At 39.6% G+C, this 27304-nt stretch overlaps 1 protein-coding gene and 1 long non-coding RNA gene across 4 annotated transcripts in view; one reads left to right on the top strand and one right to left on the bottom strand.

The window, feature by feature from the left end:
* Positions 1–174: 174 nt before the first annotated feature.
* sp9 (sp9 transcription factor) lies at positions 175–2704 on the bottom strand. The gene is made up of 2 exons (XM_026946405.3): positions 2565–2704; positions 175–2141 (listed from the first exon to the last, which is right to left on the bottom strand). The coding sequence occupies exons 1-2, from the start codon at positions 2583–2585 to the stop codon at positions 843–845; spliced, it is 1320 nt and encodes a 439-aa protein (XP_026802206.1). The 5' UTR covers positions 2586–2704; the 3' UTR covers positions 175–842.
* Positions 2705–2779: 75 nt separating this feature from the next.
* Positions 2780–27304, top strand: part of LOC117597450 (uncharacterized) — a 24845-nt gene continuing 320 nt past the window's right edge. Inside the window, exons 1-5 of one of the 3 annotated variants that reach the window (XR_004578290.2) lie at positions 2780–3014; positions 3399–3455; positions 15851–15955; positions 23669–23749; positions 24982–27304. The exon at positions 24982–27304 is cut by the window's right edge and continues 320 nt beyond it. This is a non-coding gene — a long non-coding RNA (uncharacterized LOC117597450). Of the gene's footprint in view, positions 3015–3398; positions 3456–15850; positions 15956–23668 lie in introns of all 3 variants that reach the window. The other 2 variants (XR_004578291.2, XR_004578289.2) reach the window with 2 other exon arrangements.

Genomic DNA, 27304 nt, shown 5'->3' with positions numbered 1-27304 from the left:
ACGTTATTTCATGTTCTCGGGTGGAAACACCAAATAACGTTCAGTGGATCCGAGTAACTGCTGAAGCCATTTTAGGAGTGGGTTAATTATTATCTCAAAATAAAAAAAATTAATAATAAAAACAGATAATAATAATAATAATAATAATAATAATAATAATAATAATAATAATAATAGCACATTTTTTAACCACGTGCATCAAAACAACAACAAAATAGCTTTTGATTTTAAATACCTTTAATTACAAAATGAAAGCCTTATACGCGAGACTTTACAATTAAACATTTATATATTTTTTAGCAAGGTAAAGAAAGGAGTAACTGAATTTTAAATAGCTGTGTTACATACATACTGACATCCACAAAGTGCGTCGAAAGTAAAGAAAACTCCCTGAATTTCAGGATCCACCACGAAACAGTAATAAGGAACATTTACAGGGAAAAATATCGTTATTTTGTCAATATATCTACACAGTTAGCTCAGCTCGCTTCCAGCCCTGTTCAGTTGGATTCACTTTCTCCTGCGCACCGATCAAAACTACTATCACCTTTCAGCACACATTTTAGCCATCAGCCTGAAACGTGCAATAGGCCTAATCAGTTTTAGTTTCATAATAATCATATCCCCAATTAATGGACCTTAATAAAAAGCCTTGTTTATATCTCAGGGAAAAAAAAGCCTAAAGTGTCACCAAAACAGTTCATCCAAGTCCTGACCCGTGTCTTTGTCTTTTAATTATAACCTACCAGTTTTTTTTTCTTTTTTTCTTTATTTTTTTTGGAGAGAAGTTTTTGTGTCGATAGCAGTTTAATGTCATTGGCATGTTGGCGGGATCAGGCCGCTCAGGACTCGTGATGAGGAGACTGCTCTTTGACCGTGACCCTCGGGTTTACACCCTCCAAAATCAGTTCCGGGGACTCGGACCTGGGGGTCTCCAGGTTACTTGTGTCGGTGTCACTGTCGCTGCCTTTTTTGCCCCCACCTCCGGCCGTGTGCGTTTTGATGTGCTTGCTCAGGTGGTCGCTCCTCATAAAGCGCTTGTTGCACACCGGGCACGCAAATCTTTTCTCCCCGGTGTGGGTGCGAAGGTGCCTCTGGAGCTCGTCAGATCTGGTGAAGCGTTTTCCGCAAAAAAGCCAGTTGCACACGAATGGCCTTTCTCCAGTGTGCCATCTGAGGTGCGCTTTGAGGTGAGATGTTTTGCCGTAGACTTTGCCACAGCCTGGGATGTGGCAACTGTGGAGTCCTTTTCTGCGCAGACTGGCACCGGCAGGCCCGAGCCTTTCCGCCTCCTGGCAGTTCGGGCAGTCGCACGTCGCCCTGCCCGAGTACCTCCTGGAGGATCTAGACGAGCTCCCGATTCCTGAACTGGCACCTGATATCATGGCATTGGCCGCCGAAGTGTCCGTGTACGTGGGGATGACGGTTTTGAAACCGTCCTGCGTCAACAGGTGCTGGCTAGTGGACAGGAGGTGGGACGCCGTTGGGCTGATGCCAGTCGAACTGAAAGCCGAGTGTGTGAGGCTCGAGAAGTCGGGGTTGTAGCCGCCGAGCTGGGAGTGGATGGCCTGTGGTGTGCCTGAATGCAGCGAGCTCTGCAGCGTGCCAGCTGGATTCTGCACCTCGAGCCACGAGCCCGGGTTTGTGTGCACGTCCCACCACGAGGACGCGCCGTTTGCCACCTCGCCTGAGATCGTGGAGTGAAAGCCGGACTTGTACCACGACTCGTACGGGTGCGCCATGCCCACTCGTGGGTACAAAGTCTCAGCCGACGTGTGCACTTTGGAAATGAACGCCGACTGTCCGGATTCTTGCGAGGTAACACTCGCCGAGTTGGAAAACAAGCTGCTGTACTCGGTGGAGAAAGCGGAGGAAGTTGGCGAGGTGGACGCCAGGCAAAACGCGCTATTGCTCGTGCCCGTCGTGGTTGTTAGTCCAGAAGTGCTGCGGCTCGTCGCCACGCTGAATCCCGGCAAACTGGAGCCCAAGTTGCAACTGGACGAGGATCTTTTCCACGGATGAAATCCGCCTTTGGAAAACGCGCTGGAGTCGGGTAAAGTGGTCAGAGGACTTGTGTTGCCAATTTTATTACAGGTCGCAGCCAACATAGCCAGAGGGGTAGTTCCGAACCGCGGCTCTTCCTGCAGAAAACAAGCAAAGTTTGTTCCTAACTATGCAACAATATTTCCATATAAGAAAAAACTTAGACATCGGTGCCTTGAGAAGGGTTTTTTTTTTTTTAATTTATTTGTTTTTTTTTAGGAATCTGAAGTTAGAAAGTATCTAGCTTCACATGGACACTTGTAGAACTTTTCTTAATACGTTTAATCAAATAAATCGGAAATCTAGTACAAAAATGCACATCTCCAGTTTAAACTGACATTTTAAAATTTCATTTAACTTACGAATAAAAGCCTGTTAGATCTCGTAAATGGTGTGCTATTTTCTAATAATCGAAACGCAACAAAAACATTATAAAGTTGCAGAGAACTCAGTGTTGCCTAATGAAAACAGAAATCTGAAGAAAAAAGGTCATCAGCTTCCAGTAAAAACTGCCGACTTACCCCAAGTATAGAAGTAGCCATAACCAGTGCCTTTTCTATGCTGAACTTTTCCGGACTACAGTGTTATTATGGTCCAGTTTGACTCGGACAGGACGCGTTTTGCTGAGGTCTCCACTCGGGTCGCTCGTCCCTTGGCTGAGGCTTCACACTCTACCTAGTTGTAGAGAGCGCCTTCTTTGAAGTACAGCTGCCTGGGACACTCGACCAATCTGCGCAGCGGATACTTACACGACGAGTCGAGTTCAGCCAATAAGAGACGTGTCCATGACAGAAATACTAAAGTAGCATGTCAATCAATAACCGAGGTACCGATCCCACTGTCAGGCGTCAAGCGATCTGGTGTTTTTAAGGTTTTTTATATGTAGGCTATATGGCCATCAAGGCGCAGTCATTTCACTTATAATAGTGTAGAGCTCATACTGGTGTATAAAAAGCCTGCGCTCCTCTGTGGTAAGCGACTTATTTGTTATTTAGTTATTTATTTATTTTTTTGTGCATGATGTCTTGATATGTTTAATGCCGTTTCTGACGTTTGCCTGCGACAGCCTACAGGCTATAGGACAGGAAAAGATTTATAGGTGACAATTTTTGCATTTTATATGTTTTCATTTAAAAGAAAAATACAATCTGCACACACTGTTTCTTTTCTTACATTTTAACTGAATATCCTAAAACGTAAAATCGGTCAAACGTTTTGTTTGCATCTTACATAGCAATGTTAACTGTAGTACTAGTTTGAGTTTATAGACTTTTTTCTTCTTTTTTGATCAATATTTACGACGGGTTCAAATAATTATACACTGATGGTACTTTTTTTTTTTTTGTAATTTGCAGTCACCTCAAGATAACCTGGAGGAGGAAATCAGAGGGGAATTACTAATCTCACAACAGGTGTGAAAGATCATGGGTTTTGTGTGTGTGTGTGTGTGTGTGTGTGTGTGGCTGTGGGGGTAAATGCGCGCGTGCGCCCACAGCAGCGCTCCGGTTTAAATGCCTTTGGAAAAGCACCGCGCGCGCGCGTCTTGCAGGATGCGACTTTAAATCCGCCAGACAATTTTCCACTGACGCTTTACACGATTTTAGGCATTAAACACATTAAAATCTATAATATATTATGAATTTTTTTTTTTAGAATGCTCGGCAATCGTGATAAAATAGAAGAAGACTTATTACACACGTATCTCAGGAATTTTCCTTGTTGTTTAAAATACAAAGATAAATTAATACAAGTGTAGTTTCACTTCTCTTTCTTATGTTTTTTTTAATGATGCTTCTTTTTTGTCTTTTATATGAAGATCAATGCATCATACCAATGTGTGTTTTTTTACTTGTTAAAACATTTAAGGGTAATGGCATAATTTAACAATGGCCTGCTTTAGAGTGAATCATCATCCTTTTAAAAGTTAAAGCAATTTTCTTGAAAATGGCCTCGCCGAAAGCTGTGCATTACAGTATTCAAAATTGCCAAATAATGCTCCATTATAGAGGCTGAGCGGTGCCAGGCAGCCCGGCCGCAATTTGCTCCAAAACGCTTCGCTTTAAATCCCTCCTATGGAGAGGGGAATCTAAAAAGTTTATTCAAATTCGCATGACGGAGCCTCGAAAATTACTTCATTTCTGCAATTACAGTAAATTGACAGGCAAACAATTAACGCCATTAAATATCTGTTTAAAAAAATAAACGCATTTGGCTGCAGTTAAGGAAAGTGTCCCTCTCATGTGCATGTGCAACTTTCTCTCTCGCGCTCCAGATTACAGTTGATTTGTCTGTAATCAATTCAATCATATTAATATAGATAGATTTCCTAAACGAATGCACTCGTACATATTATATAAAGCAGTTTAGATATTAGATAAAGGCGATGCTATTTTGATCTGATCTGATACAGTTCTATTTATCTGCATCCACATGTGTGCACCTGATTGTTCATTAAACAGGACCAGCAGAACATAGTGTAGATAAATTAGGCTTCTTGTGTGATTTAAGAAGAGGCTATTCTTTTTTTTTTTTTTCAGGATATTTACAAAATGTCAAATGTCAAAGCCAGTGCTGATATAAAAAAGATAAATAAAAAAAACTGATAATAATTAAACACTGTAGAACTTTAATGTATTATGAATGCCTTGTACATTCATAGCATATTATATAATTGATTTAAATTGATGCATTAATGTAGAATTTAAATTATGTCATGGATCTTATTACCTGTGGTATATTCATACCTAAATATTTAAACACTTCTTTTATAAAGACTGTTTGGGCCAGGATTTGGAGCAGCAGAGCCGTCAGCTGGTCTACCTGGCGAGCAGATTTCTGTGCCAATTAGGAGCCTATTACAAGTCATTAGACTGATCAATGTACCTTAAACAATGCGAGTGATTTATTTGGCAAGAACAAAACGTTGTGCATCTATTGTGGTGAGCCTGAGTGACGCTACACATCCATCACTGCTTTAAGCAGCTAAAGATAAATGATTAATCCGGACCTATTCGTTAAGGTGGCCTCTTACAAAAGGTCCCGCTCTCGCGCTAGATCTGGAGCTTTTTAGCTCCGCGCGCTGCGTGCGTAAAGATGCGGGCTGATGGGGGTTTTCACACAGACTAGGGTTTTTTTTTTTTTTTTGGTCTGTTGCCGCTGGCAGGGATGTGTCCCCACCCTTAAGAGGAAAAGCGCATTTGTGGATAATTAACTAATCTGTGCAAACTTAAATCCTTGTTATCCACAGGTCCTTTAGTGCATCACCTCACACCCACCTGCTTGTTCCTCCTCCTAACGCACAAGAGAAATACAACATAACCCTGAACAATCATTTTTATATAGCCTTTTGTTGATCAAGCTGTATTGAGCATTTTAATTTCATGACGTTTGTTTAATACAAGAAGAATTGTAAAAGCAAACAGTCAGATGCATGAAGTGTTCATGCGCTTGTTCATTTTGAGTCAGCTTTGGCTCACAGTGGCCTCACCGCCACGCGCAGCTCTAATGAAACGCTTGATTGCTATGATGATGCATTTCGTCATCTGTGTGCACCAGATCACGAGTCTGGAAATGTGGGAAATCTTTAGTGTTTACAAACAACAGAAACTGTTGCATCACACCTTTGCTAGTACATTCACACAACAGGAAAAACCTGGCACATTCTATTAAAAAAGGCAACGCGCATTTGTCCCAAGTTCATCCAAATTAATATACTGCACAATGGCTCTATTATATGCCATCAGACGTCAGTAATAAATTATTAATGCACACACCTGAAATGTATTGCAAGCATCCAATTTCAACAAATTGTTAAGGGCCCGATAAAGAAAGCTTTACGTGCTACACGGTGGATGCGCGCGCTCCTGAACTGCAGTACATACGTGTAGGTGTGTATCATATCCTTAAATATAGATAAATATTTGCCACATTGGAATGTGTGTGTGTGATTGTGCTCTGCTATGGATTGACACCCCGTCCAGGGTGTCCCCTGCCTTGTGCCCCGAGGCACCCTGGGAGAGGCTCCAGTCTCCCCTGCAGGCCTGTGTAGGATAAGTGCTACAGAGGATGGATGTACGGATGGATGGATTTTCCACACTGGTGTAAAGAATACGTTAGTACAGAATTAATGAGGTTTAAGCAGGATTAGTTTATATGTCTTAGTTGTCCATGATGCACATTAACTCCTCTGTCAAGTGAGATCTCTGCCTATATGTCTAATATTCAGTACTAACTAGTACTAAAAGAACTTACACAACACAGACTGCACAGTGGCAGAGTATTTATAAGGTGGTTACTGGACCAGAGGTGCTATACACTCTATAAGAAAAAGAGAAAAAAGGAAAGAAAAAAGAAAAAAAGAAGGTTTTTCAAGAGTTCTTCAAGTGTTCATTGGATGAGTAATGATTAAGAGTTCCCAAGAAAGGTTCAAGATGGAACCTATGATGGTAGGGAAACACTATTATGTAGGTTTCCAGATAGGATCTTTAAGCCTCACTCAGAGAGACAACCTAAGACCCTGTAAGATTTCTAAATATTTTATTCTGACACAGAATATTACTAATATGGGACTTTCTTTGTGCTGCCTTGAATACCCATCATGTACTGGCTTTATTATTTACATTGTGTGCTTAATTACCATTAGTGTTAAAACTTTAAAGAGTTAGTTTATTTTTAAACTGACATGTTGTGGAAGCTTTGTGTGATATATGTGTGTAAGGCTCTCAGTCACGCTATAGTTTAGTGTTCAGGGTTGAGTCATGTTGCTGAGCATCTGTTAGGTCTGGTCAGGATGAGACTCTACCTGTTCCATGCTCACACCTCGCCTGACTTCATGGAGAACATAGCACTGGTTTCAGTGTTGCTGCTTCACACTGGGTCAGTGTGACTCAAGAAGACTTTTCACAAGTCTCTTTGACTTCACAGTTTTGAGTTCCATCACTGAAAGTATGATTACAAATTTGATTTCCAGCTGATTGACTTCATTCTATTGTTTACATGTCTACTGCCCAAAACCACCAGTGTAAGTAATATAGTAATATAAGCACTTCTTTTGTACATTTACAAAAATACTCTATATTTAATATACCTCAGATAAAAAATTTGAATGTCTGCACGCACACAATGGCACGTTCTACTCTCAGATGAAACAGATCAACAGTGTGACTTGAAAAGATCAATATCTTTGAAAGGCAACCGTTTCAGTTTGAATGTTGAAAATGAAAGCGATTGTTTAGCTGCCGATAAAGTGATCTAAGAACACAATTATATATGGCATGTGCTTGATATGCTCCTAACTGCATTTCTTTTATCTTCATTAAGGGAGTGACATTTGCAGTAAGTTAAAGACAAACAGTTTGCCTGTGTCTTATTATGGCCACTAACTGCAAACTGTCATTTGGCATCAGCAAAACAGCTCTTGGCAAAGCAGAATGCTTATCACATGTCATCTGTGCATGGCAGCGCAGAAATTACATGAAGCTCCTGCTCCACTCCCAGCTCCTTTGTACTCTCGACATCTTCTTTGTCTTACACAATTAAGGTGTTACACGGTAGAATAATTTAAATTGCCAGCTCTAAAATGGAGACCAGGGCTCTTTTTAAAAATAGCAGAATTTGTTTACTGATTGTATGTGGCTATTGACTTTCCCATTACATGAGAAGAGCTCTGATTAGTGGCTGTGCAATGTTCAGAGAGTGAGGCAGAGCGGGCAGGGTTACAATACCAAGCATTTATTCTTATTGTTCTCTGGGCCTCTCTACCCAGGATTAATCCTGGGCGCAGTAATGAGGGTGTCACGGCAGGTCCGAAGCCATTTTCCAATAGTTGTCTGGCTCCATGTGACATCTGTGGCTCCTGAAGTCTTCTCAGACTTTGATGAGGCTCCCTACCTCTGTGACATTTCCATATGTTGTAGGGTAGTATGGAAGGCCATTTGTTTCATGTTTTTCCTTGGCTGCAGGTGAAGACCATTATTATGGTGCTGTTTGTAACAGAGCTCAGGCAAGAAGGGATTGTTTTCCCCAGAGTAATATACATGCACTAGAAATGGTAGAGGCAGACATGCTGAATGATAGTCCAAACCCAAGAAACAAATCAAAGGAAGGATGTTCTTGATTTTTTTCCCATTTGATTGTTCTGTGTGTGGCAAAAAAAAAAGTACTTTTGGTTTATGTCTATATCATGATGCTGTAAGTAGAATGGATATCTAAATAAACCAGCGCCTTTCTATTATAAACACTTCTCATGAATACCAGCACATAAAACTCATATTTTATCCTCATGAATTTACAGCTCTGTCTTGACCTGCCATTGTTTTCCTAAAGTGGTTTCCATTGAGAATAAGTGGTTGCACCACCACTTAACCATTAACCATTTCAATCTTTGTTTTGTAATTATAGAAATGTTTTATCCGGTGTCAGATGGTACATGTTTCCACATCCAGGGAACTTCTTTTATTTTGTCTGATTACATGGTAGTGGGAGCACGCTTTTTCTTGCTTCAGATGTTTGCCAAAATGTGTGGAGCGCGTTACAAAGAGCAGAGAGATGACTTATAACTCAATTCCACTGGTGTGAATTGTGTGTTTTGGCAGTGCATTAATTCCTGCCACAATGGGGTTTTGCTTTTATTGGTTTGTGAAACTAGCATCACATGAAACAGAAAATTCTTTCCTTAACTGATTTTGATTTTGAGCTGTGGATATATTTATGATGTTAAGAGCACAGTACAATCTATAGTCATGTATGAGAGTGTTTGTCACCTGCATCTCTTTACTGGCAGTGAGACTTGCAGATAAATTGATGATAAAAATGTTTATAATAGCACAGGAAAGAACAGGAAAGTTGCCTGGCAAACAGTATGTCTTTGTAAAGTACTCCAAGTTATTTTAGGTGGCTGTACAGCCACGTTTTCACAGACAGCCAGTGGATCAGCAGTCTGATTGAAGCCAGCCAGCAGTCGAACTAGATCTGCAGCTTCATGTTCAGCTGTTTGAAGTCAGAGAATCTTGGGTTGCTCAACAGTCCTGTGAGTGCCTTACAGATATTATTTTTTTCTTTTCGACCATCTAATGACTTTGAAAAATCTGCGTAAACAGTGGATTTACTTTCAGAGGAAGCTTTCAAAAACTATTAGAGGGGACGCAGAAAGCTGATGCCTCAGCATGCTTCATGTTCTAAGAGCTTGCAGAAGGGGAAAGTTTCCTGCATAGATGCCCCAAGAGTGACTGGACCTGTGTGTGTGTGTGTGTGTGTAGATGTAGATGATCTGATGTGATTTGACAACAGAAGAAATTTGTCTTACCTTACATATCATCTATTCTATTCTATTCTATTCTATTCTATTCTATTCTATTCTATTCTATTCTATTTTTCTGTTCTATTCCTGCATCTATGCAGGAAGCTGCTGTTCAAAACATAATAGAATAGAATAGAATAGAACAAAATATAGAAAAGAATAGAGCAGAATAGATCTGTTCTATTTTATTCTGCATTTCTGCACTATTCTGTTCTATTCAATTTTTGTTCTATTCTATTCTGGTCCGTTCTGTCCGTTCCACTATTCTATTCTATTCTATTCTATTCTATTCTATTCTATTCTGTGTTTTGTTCTTTTCTTCTGTTTTATTCTATTTCTATTCTGTTCTATACTGTTCATTCTATTCTATTCTATTCTGTACTTTGTTCTGTTTTATTCTTTTCTGCTTTTTGTATTCTGTTAAATTCTATTTCATTTTGTTCTGTTCAATTATGTTCATTTCTATTCTATTTTGTTTTGTTCTTTTCTGATGTTCTATTCTATTACATTCTGTTTTGTTAATTTGTTCTATTCTATTCTCCTTTTCTGGAAGACTCCAGAGTTGTCACATAATTTGTTTGTTTTTCTTCCAGTGATGAGGATCGCAGCTTTGCCCCATTCCCCTTCTTTGTCTGTAGGTCTGAGTGGTCTAAACCCTCTCCTTCTTTCCCAGTTGCCTCAGTCTGGTACACATTTACAATTTCTTTTCATCCCAACTTGTTATTCTTGCTCAATATCTGCAGCAGCCAAAACGCCCCAGCACAGCACATTTTAACATGGCCTGGATGTGGTTGATCAATTGAACCGCTGCTGTTATACTTGGCTCATCCAAACCCTCCTACTCTCTAATCGCTACTGACACCGACACCTGTGTGAGACTGTTCAGAGCAAGAAGCATGTGGAATAGTCGCCGTGAAATAGCTTAGCCCAACAGAGCAAGGTTGTTATTTTACAGTACCACATCCCTGATAAAGCTGCAGAAATACTGGTGGACAATCAGGCAAATCCTACTATGTTTACTCAGGGACTGAAAATAAAAAAACTATGTGCTGTATAGAGATGCTTTGCTGTCATTGGTTGGAGGCATAACCACAATGTCTTGAATTACACTGAGTAGCACCACTAAATGGACAGAGGTGGCTCTGACATTTTTTTCTCTGTTGTGGCTGTGGAAATATTATCATACATTTTTAAATCCCTGGCATGATTACATGATCTGTTTCCATAGATTTCTTTGTGTAGCTTGCAACAATACTGTGGTCGTCTGTTTATTGTGGGAAGACTATTTATTGTGGTTTACAATGAAGGTTAACAAGTGCACTGTGTTGCTGTGTCATGTAAAGCGTTGTCAAGCTGTAATCCCAGTTTTCACTTTAGTCTCATCGAGTGCTCATCAACTTGACTACCTAAGTGAATTGTCACTTGGCTTCATTCTGAAACACTGCTCAGCACTTCAAGGTGCCAGAGACTGTAGAGAGAATCATGTCTTGCATAATATGTCAAGTAGCTCAAAAGAAACACCCAGAGTGCAATATTAAAACAATGCTATATGGAGAAGTGGATAAATGAAAATATAGGTTAAGAGGGAACCAGTATGCTGTAGGATTGTTATTATATGTGCTCTGTACTGCATATATGTAGACATGGATTTTAGTTTAAGAGTTTTGTTAGTCAGGGAGCAGACAGAGGCCTTGGACAGTGAGTTAGATGTACAACCCCACAGAAAATCTGTCTAATTTACAGTACAAATGATGCATTTACCCTCTCCGCAGTTATAATGTGAAATGTGATTATAGTCACTGAGCAAATCTACTGTATTTTAGGATCCATTTGCAGACAGACAGAGACAGAGGAGGGGGTCCGAATCCAGCGCTGTGTGTTTGTGCTTTGTGTTGAGACAGTCAGCATTTAAAAAGAGCATTTTGATTCGCCTCCGATCGAGTAGGCTCTGTCTGCCTCCACTCATCCTGGGTGATTAGACTAAAACATTTGCTCGTCTTGACTGGAGATCGAAGCAGCTTCACATAACGCTGCTTGATTGAAGGTCGAAATATTTTGAATTCTAATGGAGACTGTGTACATGAATTGCCTGAAATAGACTGTAGAATTTCAGCACTTCCTCCCCCTCAGCAACCCCCGTCCCCCCCCCACCCCTCACTCTTCTCCTCTGTGGCCGTTCTGAAAAGAACGGTTGGGAATGGCTGTGGCTGATGATCATAGAATTACTGGATGGTGATTCTAAACCCCTCAAAGAGGAGTTGCTATGGAGATCTCGTTCCAAACTGTGAAATGATTCCTCGTCTGAAAGGCTGGGGAGAAGAGGGCTGAACACATCATTGTTCAGGTGGTGGTTGGTTAGGAAATTGCCGGTGCCTGAGCAATCAGTGCTGCTGCTATAGTTAAGGTTCTAAAACGGTTTGTTCTCTGAATGATGTGGGGCAACAGTGATGTGCATATGATGGTTCCTTTCAATCAGACTCCACTCAGACTCATGGGGTTGGGAGAAATGACAGAAAGAGTGGGCTCGAATGAAAGAGGAATGAAAACCATTATTGTCTCTCAAAGCTAATGAAATCTAGGCCTGTCTTGATCTATCTATTCTTTGCCTGCATAAATCTTGAAGCTAGTTTGAAAGGTTATGTTCCCTATCAATGTATAACCATCTCCCACTGTTTCCCCCTTATAATATTATGTTAATTACGCATTACAGAAATTGACCTTGGTAATCTTTGTAGATTAATTTGTATTTTGATATTACATTTTATAAAGATATGTCTGTCAGCAATAGATGAGACATTCTGTAGTTATAAATGTTAAGATTTGTTATTGATTAGCACTATGCCAGTGATATACACACAGTTAAATTGAACTAATTTTCCCTTTATATCATGAGGCTTCAAAGTGGCATGATATCGATTCATTTTATTTTCAATATCAAATACTTCTGTAACTACAGCACAAGTAAAGCCAGTCCACTATAGTTGTGTATTATCTGATTATTTTTCTGCTCTGAAGACACAGCTGAATTGCTTCTTCTGACAGACTCATAAAGTAGCTTTTATGGCTGTGAATACCAAGGCAATTGCAGCCGTGTATTTGTGTAGAACCTCTTAAAAGCGAGCCAAGGAATGCTAGTGATATAGATGTTCTCTTCCTTTTTTTACGTGTGAATACTTGCAAAGGAAGTCGACTGCCACTGAACACTGTAATTTGAGTGAATGATGTTGATCACATGATCTTCTAGTCATCATAAACAGACGATAGGAACATTTTCTGCATCAGTTATAAATTTGTTGTTTATCATTTTTTCCCACAAAATAGGAGTCAGTCATGGTTTTTTTTGATTAACATTTTAGTGATATTTAAAATATTGGATGTGAAAGATTTAATAATTAATAATTTCTCATTCTACTTACAGGACATATAGTATAGTATAAGCAAATTAATTAATAATTAAATCCAACCATTCCATAAACTGTTCAAGCAGATCAGGTCTTTGTACATTTAATTATCTACTTATCAAACAGATTATTTTAACTCATTATATCTGATTCACAGTCTGTCCACATTACAGCACAGAATAATGTGTATACCTAAGAGCACTTTGTGAATGTTTGTTTGGGTGTGTTTACGCACACATGCATTAAAGTCTATGTGAATGCGTGAGTGAGGCGTGTAGGTGGGTGTGTTTACTTGCACTCACTTGCCAGCAGCTCTGTTTTCATTGAGAAATGATCCAGTCAGGCTGACTCTTTTAAACATAAAGGCCTTTGTTAGGTCAAACAGTAAAGGCACACCTGCTAATGGGCTTTCCAAACATACAGTAACTAATACACAGCAGTAAAATGCTAAGTGCCAGATAGACTTGACTTCTTAAGCTCCCCCTACCTCCCCTACTTGCTTTTACAGTCTTACTTGTGGCTTGCTATGGCGCCGCAGCCTCATAAGAGCGGTCTTTACAGAGGTCTATTCAGTACTGATGTTAAAGGATTTTCCGTTTGCTTCGGTGTCCTCTTTGCCTGCTATCTCTGTATGTCCTGAGGAAATATAAGGTCCTTTCATGTTGTAAATGATGTCTGGTAAGATATATGATAAAAGACTCAGAATTGTTGAAGTTTAAAAAATCCGAACAGTTATGTCACTTAATATACTAATAAGGAGTGAGTGGTTCAAGCCCAGTAATTTTTCGGTGTTGTGTGTTACAGTTTCATTTCTCAGTATTTAAAAAAAATAAAACCTTACATACATACATCTTGCTCCTGGTGCTGTAATAGATCTTCTGTTTCATACAAAGGACACAGAAGAAGGTTTGACACTTCGCACAATTGGGGAAGCAGCAGGAGCACCTTCAACAGCTATCTATAGCCGCATATATATGGCTCACTAGCTGGCTCAACTTTCTTAGACACTACAACACAAGCACTGTCAAGGGAAGTGAGCCAAACACCAGCCATTGTTCCCAAAAATGCAATGATGTACGCAAGTCATGTTAGGAATTGCTCCACTGGGCACTGCTCCAATTATCTTGCACAAAAATGTTGCCACATACAGCCAACCAAGAAAGCTAACATTCGTTATACATGTCTTTGCTACGTGCTAGAGCTTTGGAGGACAGTAATTAGAAAATCAGGCTATTTGATCCGTTCACAGTGCCGTTTGAGTGTCCTGCAGAGGGCAGGGAATTTAGAGGACAGATTCTTCAACTGAATCAGGTCAGCTACTGAGGATGCTAGCTGTTTCACCATTTTCTGTCACATATTGTGTTAATAAGTTTGTTGTATCTACATTATACTAGATTTGTAAAGTGGTCTTTGTCAGTGAAGTACTTTGAGACATGTATATTTCTAAGATTCTACAGGTTGTATAGTTAATGTTTTTTTCTAAGAGTGTAGTCAAGCCAACAGTACAACAATCACAATAGTATAGGTGACCAATAAATATGAAATGTATATGAAGGAGTATAATTGGATGACCATTTCAATGTCCTTACTATTTCTCTTAGAAGAAGATACCAGGCATATACACTGTGTATTCTTTTAAAAAATACCATCAGCACCCGAATAAAACTTTTTATGTTGGCAACCAGAAGTTCCATTAAGCTACCTTTAAGTTACTTTTGTTTTATCACTGGCTAACAGATGCACTTTTTTCAATTTAATTAGCATTTATAGCAAATAGAAAAACTTTTAGAGAGCATTTAAAAGTTAATTACACTAAACTTTATCAAGTCAGTCACAAATGATTCTTGATATATTTCCAGCACGATTAACTAGAGATCAAGCCTTAAGCACACTATGGGCTTGGTCCAAAGCCATAGTCGATTCTGAACTTGTTAGCAGGAGGTCGTCATCATTGCAAGTTTGCTTTCACACATTAATTTCACTTGTCACTTCTGCTGTGTGTGTAATTTTTGCAAATGGGAAATTTTTTGCAAAAGGTACATCCCTTTACTGGGGTCCCTGGAGGACTAGTAGTTAGGCCTTGGAGCTCTTGCCGCCACAGCCGGGTTCAATTCCCGACCAGGGAACCAACCCCAGCCACTTGAGTTGCACATGAGAGTGCACTCCCAGTGCCAGTCCCAAGCTCAGATAAAATTGGGGAGGATTGCGTCAGGAAGGGCATCTGGCATAAAAACTGTGCCAAATCAAATATGCAGACCAATGATCCACTGTGGCGACCCCTAACAGGAGCAGCCAAACAAAGAACTACAACAACATCACTTTATTGTTCTATTTAATGTTTATCTAATTTGTATATTATTTAGTTAGTTTTTCAAGGTTTTAAGAGTTGTATTGTGTTTAAATATCAACTTTACTCCCAATATTGAGAAGACATGCCTTTCCCCACCATGTTAAGTTCCTGGCCCTGAAAGCAGATCGCTTACAGACATGGTGTGTTCCACAGCTGAGCTCACTTGAAGCAAACCCTAGACAACAGTTTTCAAGCTCAGTTCCTAGGACTGCACCCATGTTCAAAAACAGCTTTCATACTTGACCAAACACACCCAAATTGTGCAAAATGGCCTAGCGTCCAGGAAATAGGTGCAAGTGTGAAAACATCTCAAGTCTGACGGCTTTTCACAGGCTTTCCAGATAACGCTCAGATATCCCCGAATTCTCCAGGGTTCCATCCACCTGCATTGTAATTCTAGTTCTCAGGTAGAAAATGATGCAACATCAGACCAATGGGCAGGCCCAAATGAAACCCCTTTGCAGACTTATCACCTCGGTTCACGCCCACCGTAATTGTTTCTTGTGTAACAGTACTGGTAGCCTTTGGCCAATGCTGACTGCAGGAAATATCATTCATGCGCAGAGTGTACCAAGGAAACTTATCATACCAGTGGGAGCAATGGGACTGCTCCCAATCTTTCATCAGCCATCGCTTGGTGCACTTTGTATAGAGCTCCCAGTGTCCAAGCATAATACTAGTCATGTTTTAACAAAGCCTACTTTATCCTATTTTTTAGTTAATCTCTCTCTCTCTCTCTCTCTCATGTTTGTGTCCTAGATGTCAGATGTGCTAGAAAAAAATTCCACTTAGTTCCAAAAGTTCCAGCACCCTAAATAATTTCCTTGGTTTGGGGAAGGACAACTCCACTAAAAAAAGGTTCAGGTAAAAGGAATCTTTTTTTCTAAAGTGTACATTTTCACTCTTTGTTATTCTAATGTTGATTGTTTTGGACAGAGGATATTACTGTGTCCCAAATCTGGACCACATTCATGGAATAAGTGGATGTCTTGTGAGTCTGGACAATGTGTTTTTCCTGGGCTGAGTATGCCCAGAGCACTTTGGTACAATTGTCGTTCAGCCTGGTGCTTTCCAGTCCAACTTTTCATGGATTTCTGTGCATGGGAGTGACTGGTTCTGACGCATTGAGGAAGTCTGCATTTGAAGAGGTAGAAGGAACAAGCTGATCAACTCTAATATACTTTCCAGGAGAGAGAGAAAGTTTGTCTGTTGACTAGTAGAAATAAAATTAATATTAGTGTCTCCAATAATTGGCCACGATTTTCAGTCTAGGTTGAAGAATACATAACTTACTATTTCCAGTTATTCCACCCATATATCTCTTCTCACACTTGCAGAGGAGAGATCCTGGAGGACTGGTTGTATTTCAGGTCCCATGCTCAAGGCATATTTCCGTCATTGCCTACATCCCCGTAAAGGACCCCCTGCTTATAGGTGGATGAGCAAGAATGTTTGTGTCACAGATGTGTTCCCAGAAGTGTGCCTCCTGCCTCCTGTTTATTTCCTGTTTGTATCCATTTTGAAATCTTGATTATGTTTCTTCTAGTTTCAGTTCAGCTGTTCTTCCCTTTGCCTTATTTTTCTCCTGTTGCATTTCTAAATGCATATCATGCACATGCCCCATTAGGCTTCACCTTTGCTTGAACTATTAGTTGCAAAAAAATAATTACAATTCTCCACAAAAAAAATTTAATACAATGCAACTTAAATTCGGTGTTATTCTTTTTAATTCATACATCTCTTATCATCCAGGAGTGATTCACATAGCATTATTTTCACTTGAAGTTCAAGCATGAACAGGGCACACAATAGCACATTTTCATCCCAATCAGTGCCGAACCCGTAGCTGGCAAATTGGAGCAGCAAAACAATAATTCCCTTGATTAGCCCCTTTCTGTGTGCAGTAAGTGAACTGTTTATACTGTGGAGTACCTCAGAGAGACGAGAGCAACCAAAACAGGCTGATTAGGCACTGAATAATTGGATAACGTCATTTCAGCAGGACAACCAAGAGCCTGATGACAGCTCCTTCTGCAGAGCTCAGCCTCGGATGACATAAACGGGGCACTTTGACATGAATTTCAGTGCTGTAGGTTGTATGTGTTTTGTATGCTGTATATGTGTTTTATTATTGATGTTGAAGGTCTTTTGTTTCATGATATCACAAGTGAGGAGCAGTTACATTGTTTGTGTTCATTTTTGGATCTGAGAGATATTTGAAGTAGGTGGAAAATGAAGAGATTTTATTCCAAGCCGTGACTCACTACTTGGGTACTACTTGTGGTTTCATGAATGAGCACTTTAATCCAAAATTAAATTTTGTCGTAATGTTTTATAGTAGCATCATTATATGTCCGTGTTCATGAGTATGTGTGTGTGCTGGCATGCACGTGAAGGACATAAAGATTAGAGCTTCTTTTTTTGGAGGGGTGGTTTGTGTTGGGTTGGGGTTGATTGAAATCCTGAATTTTTTGTTTACACAATTGCCAATTGCATTTTCACAGTGTGGAAATCCAATGTTCAATACATTTCAGTATGTATTTTTTTGCATTTCAAAGGCCCCTATGCTATATTTTTGTAAAAAGCTCAGGATCAACAACTTTATATCATCTCTCCTCTGATTGTCTGTTGTCTTTAGTTATATAGCCATAGTATGAATCATCAAGAGTTTCTCAATGAAACATTGCTGAAACTTGTTTGCCAACATTATCATGGCTCCTGTGATGAATGATTGATATGTAGTATGTAGCAACTTCTACTGATGTCGCAGTTAAACTGCCAGAAGGAAAGTATGGAACAGATGTGATGCAGGAAAAAGCACATGCCATACATACTGGCTCATGTCTTTCAACTCTGAAATGGTAATGTACATCTGAACATCTGTAGTAAGTGAAATATAATTTGTTAGTTTTACTGCAAAGCATTATATCATAGCAATTTTTAAGTAACAAGTCTCAGTTACATTTTACTTTAGGTGATATTTAATGCTTAATGAGAATAAAAGCTGAAAGGTTTGCCATCGTGGATATGGATGAACTGGATTCTGTACATTTCACAAAGGTGAGAGTGTGTTTCATAATGCAGTTGTCAGATAAATAGCTTACTGCTTTGTAGTGGAATTAGAGATGGTTCCTCTTCAGTAGCAAATTTGCTAGTTTACATTTGTTGAATTTTACTCTAATGTTTCTCTTAATATTATAAATAATTGTACTTTAATGAATCCTAGTTAACTTTAATTAACATTAGCAAGTTATCAGATATGTTGATTCAATAGCTGATGTGTTATAAGTATACACTCAATGCAGCTTTCCAGGCCAAAAGAGTTAGTTTGCTTCAGGACAACAGCAAAATTTTGCCTATCGACTAACTCATTAGTAGTGATGCAGCGTTCACAAACTTGAGCTCTTTGAGCTAGCCCATCTCAAGTATATATTTCTTCTCTTCTCTTGTTTTTTTTTTTTTTTTTTACAGATGTAGGCAGTGCTATTACTCTTGCAGCTTAGTTCTAAATCTGAGCTGTTTGTTTTCATTGATTTCATTAAACAATATCGGCCATAAGAACAATCACTGATCAAAATATTACCAACAATTTTCTGATTTAGAAAAAAAAGAAGGAAAGTGAGCCATTTGGGAGCAGAGAGAGTCAACTCTTATTTCTGAGATGAGCCAAATGATCTGACTCACTGAAAGGAAGCAGAATTCCCATCATTACTCATTAGTCCCTACCCCAGACTCTGAGGTCTTTGACACTCATAAAATCAGTAACATAGGCAACTGTTTCCTTGCTGTTTGCTATTTGCACATGCAAACACATGTAGCTTTTGCTCACAGCTCTAGAGAATTAGATCTTAAGTGTTTAAGAGCTCCATTATCTAATCACTCCCCTGATTAGGACACTTTACAATTTACTCAGTTAATCCATTGCACAAAATTCAGATAGAGGTGATAAAAGTGGTACAATTAAGTGACTGTGTTTTACATTGCAGGATGCATATGAATTAATGATACGTTGTAAGTCCTTATGATTAATCATATCTGTATCAATTTTATTCAATTCCATTTTATTTGTATAGCACTTTTAACAATGGAGATTTTCACAAAGCAGCTTCACAGAAATCCTGACAGATAATTTTCATTGAAATTTATCAGAGGGGATGGTGGCAAGGAAAAACTCCAAGAGGAAGAAACCTTGAGAGGAACCAGATTCAAAAAGGGAACCCATCCTCAATCAAAACACACTATGCTCATGAGCCCTCCAGTTCTACAGGGGAAAAAAATTATTCGGATCATGGACATATTTAAAGCAGAGACTCTGCCAATGCTGGTAATTATAATTTATTATATTTAAGCTGTTGAGGAAGCTTATTATGCAAGGTAGAAAAGAATTCTGTGTAGTGTAATTTTCAGAGCAGAACATTTATAAAGCATAGGACACAATCAACTTTCCAATTAACTGACCCGATTTTCCTTTGCCATCCTTGGAAGAGCCATTATAATATTTAAACTTAGGTGAAGTTTGTTAGATAATCCCACATAGGCCAGAGTCAACATCAGTCTGGACTTATGGAGCAGAACTTGTCCAAAAGGAATTGTATATCTGATGCATTTTTCCCCAACCACTAAAAGACAAAAATATAAATAAGAGCAGCAAAGATACAGCAAAGAGAAATCAAAAATATAACGTTTGAATTTCTAATTCCAAATAGAGTACTATGTAGACAACATCTCCAAATATACATGATAGCTGATATAGGCTAGCTTTTTTTTTTTTTTGCATTTGTAAAAGCTTTATTCTTCTGGGTAGTTAGGAAGGCTAGTTAATTGGATTGTTAGCTAATTAGCAGAACAGTTAGTTAGCAAGCAGAATTGATGCTATAAATAGTTCAGATTAAGTAGACAGTACAAACTGTGAGGGAAATTGGCAAACTGGCAAGGGTGTGATCAAAACACAAAATGAGTTGATTTCTATGATAATTTAGTGGTTTTGACATGTGGGTTCACACCCTATTACCGCAACTTATTTGTGGATGTTTTTTTTACAAATACATTTGATTAAAGGGACATTGTCCCAATGTTCAGTAAATATTTGACAGGCTGTAAGAAGGTTAAACTGTAACATTCCAACAATGCTGTAGAATGATCTTCTGCAAGGTTTGCTTCACAAAGTTATTAGAACACTGCTAACACAATGTTCCCAGATAGACAAAAATGACGTTTGGGAAGAATTAGTGTTAAAGTTCCTATGACTAAAATGTTGCAGGAACATTGAAAAAAGTTTAGAAATTGTATGTAAAAACATTCTCAGAACACATAGAAAACATGACAGATTGAACATTTTTGAAACCTAGAAGTGTAACATTCTGAAAACATGTTAACCTGCACTGTTCTAATCTGACAAACGTACATATTTCCTTCTCTCCTCATCTCCTTGTCTTCCCCTGCACTCCTCCTCCCCCTGGCCCATTTCTCTCTGTTTCTGTAGTGAGCGAAAGTGGAGGGTCAGGGGGTTTCCTGCTGCAGAATTCATTAATAGAGAGATACTTAATCAGAAGCTGAACCCAGGTCACCACGCTGCACTAATGAAAGTGTTTCCACCAGCAGCTTTTCATCTGAAGTAATACTCAAATCATAGCACTACATACGCTCAGTGCAGCTCCCACACAGCACACAGCACGGCATTGTGGGAAAGGGCTGTTCAATTGCTGACCCACAATCCCACAGTAGATATTAATACAGTAAATGTTTAGAATGTTCTTCAGCAGAGATCAGCTCATGTGTCTTTTTGTCTTGTATTCTTTCTTTCTTTCTTTTCCTTCCTTCCTTCCTTCCTTACTTTCCCTCACTCTACATTATGGTGGTTTTATTATATCCAATTGTATGTGTCACTGTCACAGTAGCACAGATGTTGTGTGTGTAATGAAGCATTACAAGCTTCTCCAGGTGTGTGCCTGCGTCTGTTTCTGTTGAGCCGGTTTGTCTCTCACGTCTTTAAATGCAGAGATAAAAACCCCAGTCTGTGTTAGGTCGTGTGTTGGCCATGTTGAGGGCAGCGTCTGCTGTGACCCCGTTTGTAGATGGTAGCGGAGAGCGTGTGCGAGTGGGGGCTGGGAGGGTTAATCCTGCTTTTCAGCCACCCCATTTGAGGCCAGGCACACGCAAACCCTGACCGCTCATTATCCTAACAAGAAGGCCATTTCACCTGCGACTGGGGGCCCTGTATGGCCCCTGTTAGTGTAATCTTCCTCACACACACGCACACACATAAGCACTCACACATATGCACACACACACACACACACACACACGCACACAAACTCCACCAGACCCGACGCCATTCAGGACAAGCAGGTGGCCACTGACGCACATAATTGCAGACAATTTGAGGCAATGAATAAAAATGATCTACATTACTTCTTGCCGAATGTTGTATGTGCTTGGTGCCAATAGAAATCTATGGAAGGGCCTCTTTTAGATGCTGAAGAAAAGAGCCTATCAAAGGCAGTTCAGGAGGAAAGGGGGAGTAGGAGTGATTAATTTCTTAAAGAGTGAAAGAGAGATTTAGTACATTCAGCTGACTGGCATCTAGGAAGAAATGAAAAAGCCTGCAACAGAGAACATCTTTCATACTGTTTCCTCTATATAATCTTCAAACTCTATGCATTACTTCTTCTATAGACTTTGCACAGCTTTCTATAATGTTAAGAGGCTTCATCAATAGTTACTAATCTTGTGAGAGTTCATAAATGATGATCTCAGTGTATGCAACTTATTTTTGCCATATTTCAGCAACTTTTCCTACTGGACAGATGTGCATGTCTATAATTAATGTATTAGTGCATGCTCTATGTGTGTATACAGCCAAAGCCTCTGTTAAGTTGATTGAAAAGTGTGACATGCCCGGTGTCAGAGCTGATTGTGTGCAATGAGGCGTGAGCAGATTCGTTAATTACTGACCTGAATGTGCTGATAATGCATTCACAGCTATTTATTATAATACGTCCAATTACAGCACCATACAAAGCTTCTGTATTCAAAGTCAAATTAGAGGGTATTTGTGTTGGTCACGCCAGTCCATTAGAGATAACATGGAGGGAGAAATAAAATAAAGAAAACCACAAAAAAGGCTTGTTCAGAGCTGCTGTCCACTGAGAGGTGAATGCTCAGTCCATTGCAAACAATAAAACATCTTAAATCCCTTCAGAATTCCCAACTTCCTGGTTGCACGTGAGTGGGTTAGTGTGTTTGTTCATCAGTGTATGCGTGTGTGAGGATGTGTGTCTTTTATTAACACCTGCCTAGTGGAGCGGTGCTGCGCTGTGTCGGCTAGCTGATGAGCGCAACCTGGCACGGGTTCAGCCTGTGTCACCGCCAGTTTGCTGTTTCCATTTCACACATGATTAATTTCTCTGAGAGGGAGAGGGAGAGAGAGAGAGAGAGAGAGAGAGCAATAGAAAAGACTGAGAGGGAGCTAGTTTGCAGTGAGAAAGGGAGAGAGACAGAAGGAGTGAGGACGAGGGAGAGAGAGAAGGAAAGAGAGGGTGGCCCATGTTCGGCCCACGTGGCTAAAAGTCTTTTAGAATTCCTGCAGAGAGGGCTGAGGGGAGAGTGAATGCAGCCAGCCGGGGATCACTGAGCCTTTGTGTAATTGAGGCAGCAGCAGCCTTCCTTTCCTCTTCATATCAAAAGGAGCAAGGGATTGTGAAGTGCAGGGAAGGGCTGAGGGGAGAAGGGGAGGATGGAGGAGGGGAAGAAGGGAGGGAGAGGGCTGTTTCAGGGGCTGGAGGAGGGCTCTTTTTTTACGAAGGGGGAGGTTAAGTTGACAGGAACAAAAAGAACGTGTTCCGCTAATTTCTGCAGAGCTGCATCAACAATAATAGGCTCAATTTCTTCATTGCAAATTTTATAACTGGCTCCCTCCTCTATTTCCCACCCATTCCTGCTTCCAGAGCCTTTCACGGCTCACATACGCCTGTGGTCTTAACCCAAAACAGCTCTGAGCCGCACTGTGTAGGTCTGAGACCTGCTTCTACAGGACTGTTAATTAATACCTTACTGTAGCATATAGTCTGTCTGACAGTACACTGCAGAGAACCAGGGGGGAACTGAAGCCTTAACAATAACTTCCAGTCCTCCTTAATCCTTTTATTCAAAGCCTCTTATTCAAACCAAGTTAACATTTAAAGAGAGTTAGTACATGTGTTGAATGTGTAGAACTGTAAATTTTCTGATGTTAACAAATGCACATGTCTGCTTCTGTCTCTCTCTCTCTCTCTCTCTCTCTCTCTCTCTCTCTCTCTCTCTCTCTTCTTTTCACTGTAGGTGTGTGTATAGATGTACACACATGTGCACATTAGCTGTTTACGTACATGTGTATTTTGTTGTGTGTGTGAGTGTGTGTGTCATTCCTGTTATGCTCCTGGCCCCTCTATGCTGTGCACAGCCAAGCGAGCAGCATTGTTCAGCACTGCATCAGCATGCCGTGCATTTAGGAAATAATTACCCAGGATCCTGCTGTTTTTATATTCTGTTTCATCTTCTTTAATGGCTGCTTCTTCATTCACCTCTAATCCCAAACAGGACATAATGTGCAGAATCAAGCATTGGCCTTCGGATGAAAAGGAACATGTTTGCCACTGTCCCCAGCAGAACAGAAAAGAGGTAGGCCTTTAATCTTCACTTAAATGTATTCATGGCCCTGTGTCCTGTCATATCACTGGTGCTTGAAGCAAAATCTCCAGTTTGGAGCCTATGCTCTGCAAATCACCGGCTCAAGTGCATGGTGTACTTTTAGGGTTATTTTTTGTATTATTTTTGAGCAAACTAATGACATCTCTGTTGATACTGATCTGAAGGGTTTATAGGCACTCCTGCCAAGCCGACACAACATTTTCTTTTGGCTTGGCCTCGATTTTTCTCCCAGCTTGACCCTCAAGGGGAGGGGGCACTGTTTGGTTGAGGGCTTGAAAAATCCTCATTTTTCAAAACAGCTCTTCTCTATGTCTATAACAGAGCTAAATGTTTGTAGCTTAACACACATAACGGATTTGCTTACACAAACTACCCAAGCCCGGCATCTCACCTCATAAAAATACAGTACTGCTGCTCACATTCTATCATTATATCACATCATTATATGACATAATGTAGTTATTAATTCATGTTTTTACCTCTGTAAGTCATGTATTTAATATAATTAATTTGGACAGTTATGAAGTTATGGAAGTACAGAAATAGTTTTTCTTTTAAAAAATAAGGTGATACATACATGCATTCCCTCACTGCTCTCATTAGCTTAATATATTATAGTAGAGCTATGTAAGGCCTGGAGCTGTACCACATATTATAGTGTTTCCCTTGTTTAGTTGCCTTATGAATGACTCCATCTCACCACACTGAGCCATCCCTGCCCGATATTCTGTACTTCATTATAGTTCTGTAGCCACATGTTTCCTATTCCCCATTAAAATGTCTAATTTTCTTATGATATCAAAGACCATATAAAATAAATATTTGTAGACTGGAAGTCAACATGGTAACTCAAATCACATGGTAAATGCCAATTACTCAAAGGAAATGCCATTTTAAGTATTCTGACAGCTAGGAAAGGCATCTCTCCACAGGTAAAATATTTTTTTTAATTCTTATGCTGTATCTGAGTGACAGGTTCTCAGCCCTGAAGGCTTATGGGTGAGCTTCTATAGTTTTTTTTGTTGTACATTATTTAACCATTATGAATACATCATTGTGTCTTAGTGTGTCTTTTTTTCTTCACAGGTATTGGACACGTTCTGCAGAAAATATTACGCATATTACAATAATACAGACTTTATTAAAAAAGCATTATACATGAACCTGAAATGTATAGATAAACATAACATTTTTCATTTTAGTTCACAGTTAAAGGCTGGATTTGCCCAGAGTTTTCCTCTACTGGCATGATGTCTATCAGATGCTTATAACTATATACCTGCTTGTGATTGGCTCATCTGTGTCTCATCACCAGCAGGAAACGACTTCACTTCCTTTAATAATGACTTCATACAGAATTATGTGCCGCCACAGTGTCTCTCGGTTTTATGGCGTTCTTCTAGTGTAAATGGTCCAGTTTATTTTGATGTCACCAACACACACACACACACACACACACACACACACATGCACGCACATATACAGGTTGTGAGACAGACTACTGAGTTCAAAACACTATGTCATAAATGTCCACTAACAACTGAACTGTTATTCAGTGGTTTATCAAAAAAAAAAAAGGAAAGAAAGAATGCATAGCTTTAAATGGAGTCACAAATTAATATCTTAATATTCCGATTTGACATCATATATTTCCTTCAGATATTGGCACAGACAGTCCTATCTCACATTGTTAAAAGGTGTCACCTCTTAACTCCTGATATTCAATCAATTCATACTGTTCTCTGTGTTATGCATTGAAAATAAGCTTTTCTGTTTTAAATCCCTGAAAATGGCCTAATAATATTTCATAAATTTAATAAGCTTTTAATTTTTTTTTTTAAGTTATGAAATAAAATTAGTTCCCATAGTGAACCTATGCTTTTGGACACTATATAGATATATCCTCTGTAGTTGTGAAGTGAATAAATGTCCCTGCTCTTTGTGTTAACAAGTATGCAGCTTGTTTTTCTGGCTGGTAGTAATGTCAAACGAAGGAAGTTGTTTCCGTATGACTCCTCATGCCACTCCTTAGAGCCTCTCTGTCTCTGTCATCCACCGCAACATAAATCAGGTGATTCATGACTGCTAGATGATCAGTCAGCAATGAAAAGGCTTTTCCTACATGTAGCGTGCATGTGCGTATTTGTGAGTCTGTGTGCTTCAAGTTGTATGACGGGCAATAAATCTCTTCCTTTAGCGCTTGGAGCGCATGAGTGCGTCTTGGAGCCGGAGTGGCCCGAGGCGCTCTCGCTGGAACAATGCTGAGATCAAAGTGCTGAGCTCTGACAGCCAATCAGTGGCTTCCCGTGGCCGAAGCAGCAGAGCAAGCCTCACACCTGTACCAGGTGATTACAGGTAGATCTGCCTGCCTCTAATTGGACAATAAATGCAGCTCTCGGCTCACTAATGGAGGCAGTCTGCCTCACAGACGCCATGCTGCCATTTGGCCGTCGCCAGCCATACCTGAGCCTCTCTCTCTCACAGTACAGAGGATGACATAGTGAAAGACCATGCAGAGCAAACAACAAGATAAATTACAATCCAAGTCTTTAATGTGATCAGGACTGGCAGATACACAGACACTTGTGCATGCCTTAAGCTGTGCATTTGGAATTTCCTGAAAGCCTTTTTGTCATGTCTAAAACCGGATATGGCTTTGGGTATATAACTCAGATTTGTGACTCAGACTGAGAAAAAAAGACCTTATTAGTTTATTTCCTGTGTGTTGAGCACAGATCATGGTAGACTTTCTTTAACATCACTACCAGTGTGATTATCACACATCTCCTGCACTGTGCACAAAGTTGGCTATGATACATTTTCTAGTATTTAATCCAAGTCAAAAAGAAGACCTTACTCCTGCGTGTGACCTTCTGGATGCCTGACAGAATCCTGCATCATGTAGCGAAATGATAGAGAAAGTCTCTCCCTCTCTCAGACTCTTGGCCGATTGCTTGTTTAAGGGCTTGTAGCCATGAATCTAAGTTGAATGGAGTTGAATCTGAAGAGATCATTTTTGGAAAAACTGATTTTTTTTCACTTTTATTCCTTTTTTTTATTGTGTAGAGAACTGTGAATTAAAAATGAATAATCTTGTAGTAAAATAAATCTGTTAAAACCAGTCTAAATAAAAAGATTTACAACAAACATGCTTTGTTGTTGCATTGCTCATTTGTTGAATGCACATTTTATAGAAAGGAGCAAAAATATGATTATTCAGCTGTGAAAAAAAAGTATTTGTTGTGAGGATATTGTACATGTGGCTGTCTGTCTCTTCTAATATTTTAAACTGTTCTTCTGTTAAAGATGCTCCCTAATCTCAGTTTCTCTCGATCCAGAGCAAGAGGGCTGACAGAAAGTCAGGGGTTTGCCTTCGAAACCTCAACCACTTGTACCGCAGCTCTAAACATTCACTAGTGCACTAGTGCATCAATTTACCACAACACACCCCACTGAGGAAGTATACACACATACACACACACACATATATACACAAATTCATTAATGCTGGGATCAGAGAACCAA

The sequence above is a fragment of the Pangasianodon hypophthalmus genome, chromosome 5 (assembly GCF_027358585.1).
Source record: "Pangasianodon hypophthalmus isolate fPanHyp1 chromosome 5, fPanHyp1.pri, whole genome shotgun sequence".
Taxonomy (NCBI): domain Eukaryota; kingdom Metazoa; phylum Chordata; class Actinopteri; order Siluriformes; family Pangasiidae; genus Pangasianodon; species Pangasianodon hypophthalmus.
The sequence above is the reverse complement of the archived record's forward strand: the minus strand, read 5'-3'. Positions and strand labels throughout refer to the sequence as shown.

Excerpts from the sequence above, each read along its gene's own strand:
- sp9 (XM_026946405.3), bottom strand. The coding sequence starts at position 2,585 with ATGGCTACTTCTATACTTGGG. Across the intron at positions 2,142-2,564 it reads TGGCTACTTCTATACTTGGG|GAAGAGCCGCGGTTCGGAAC; the intron begins GTAAGTCGGCAG and ends TGTTTTCTGCAG.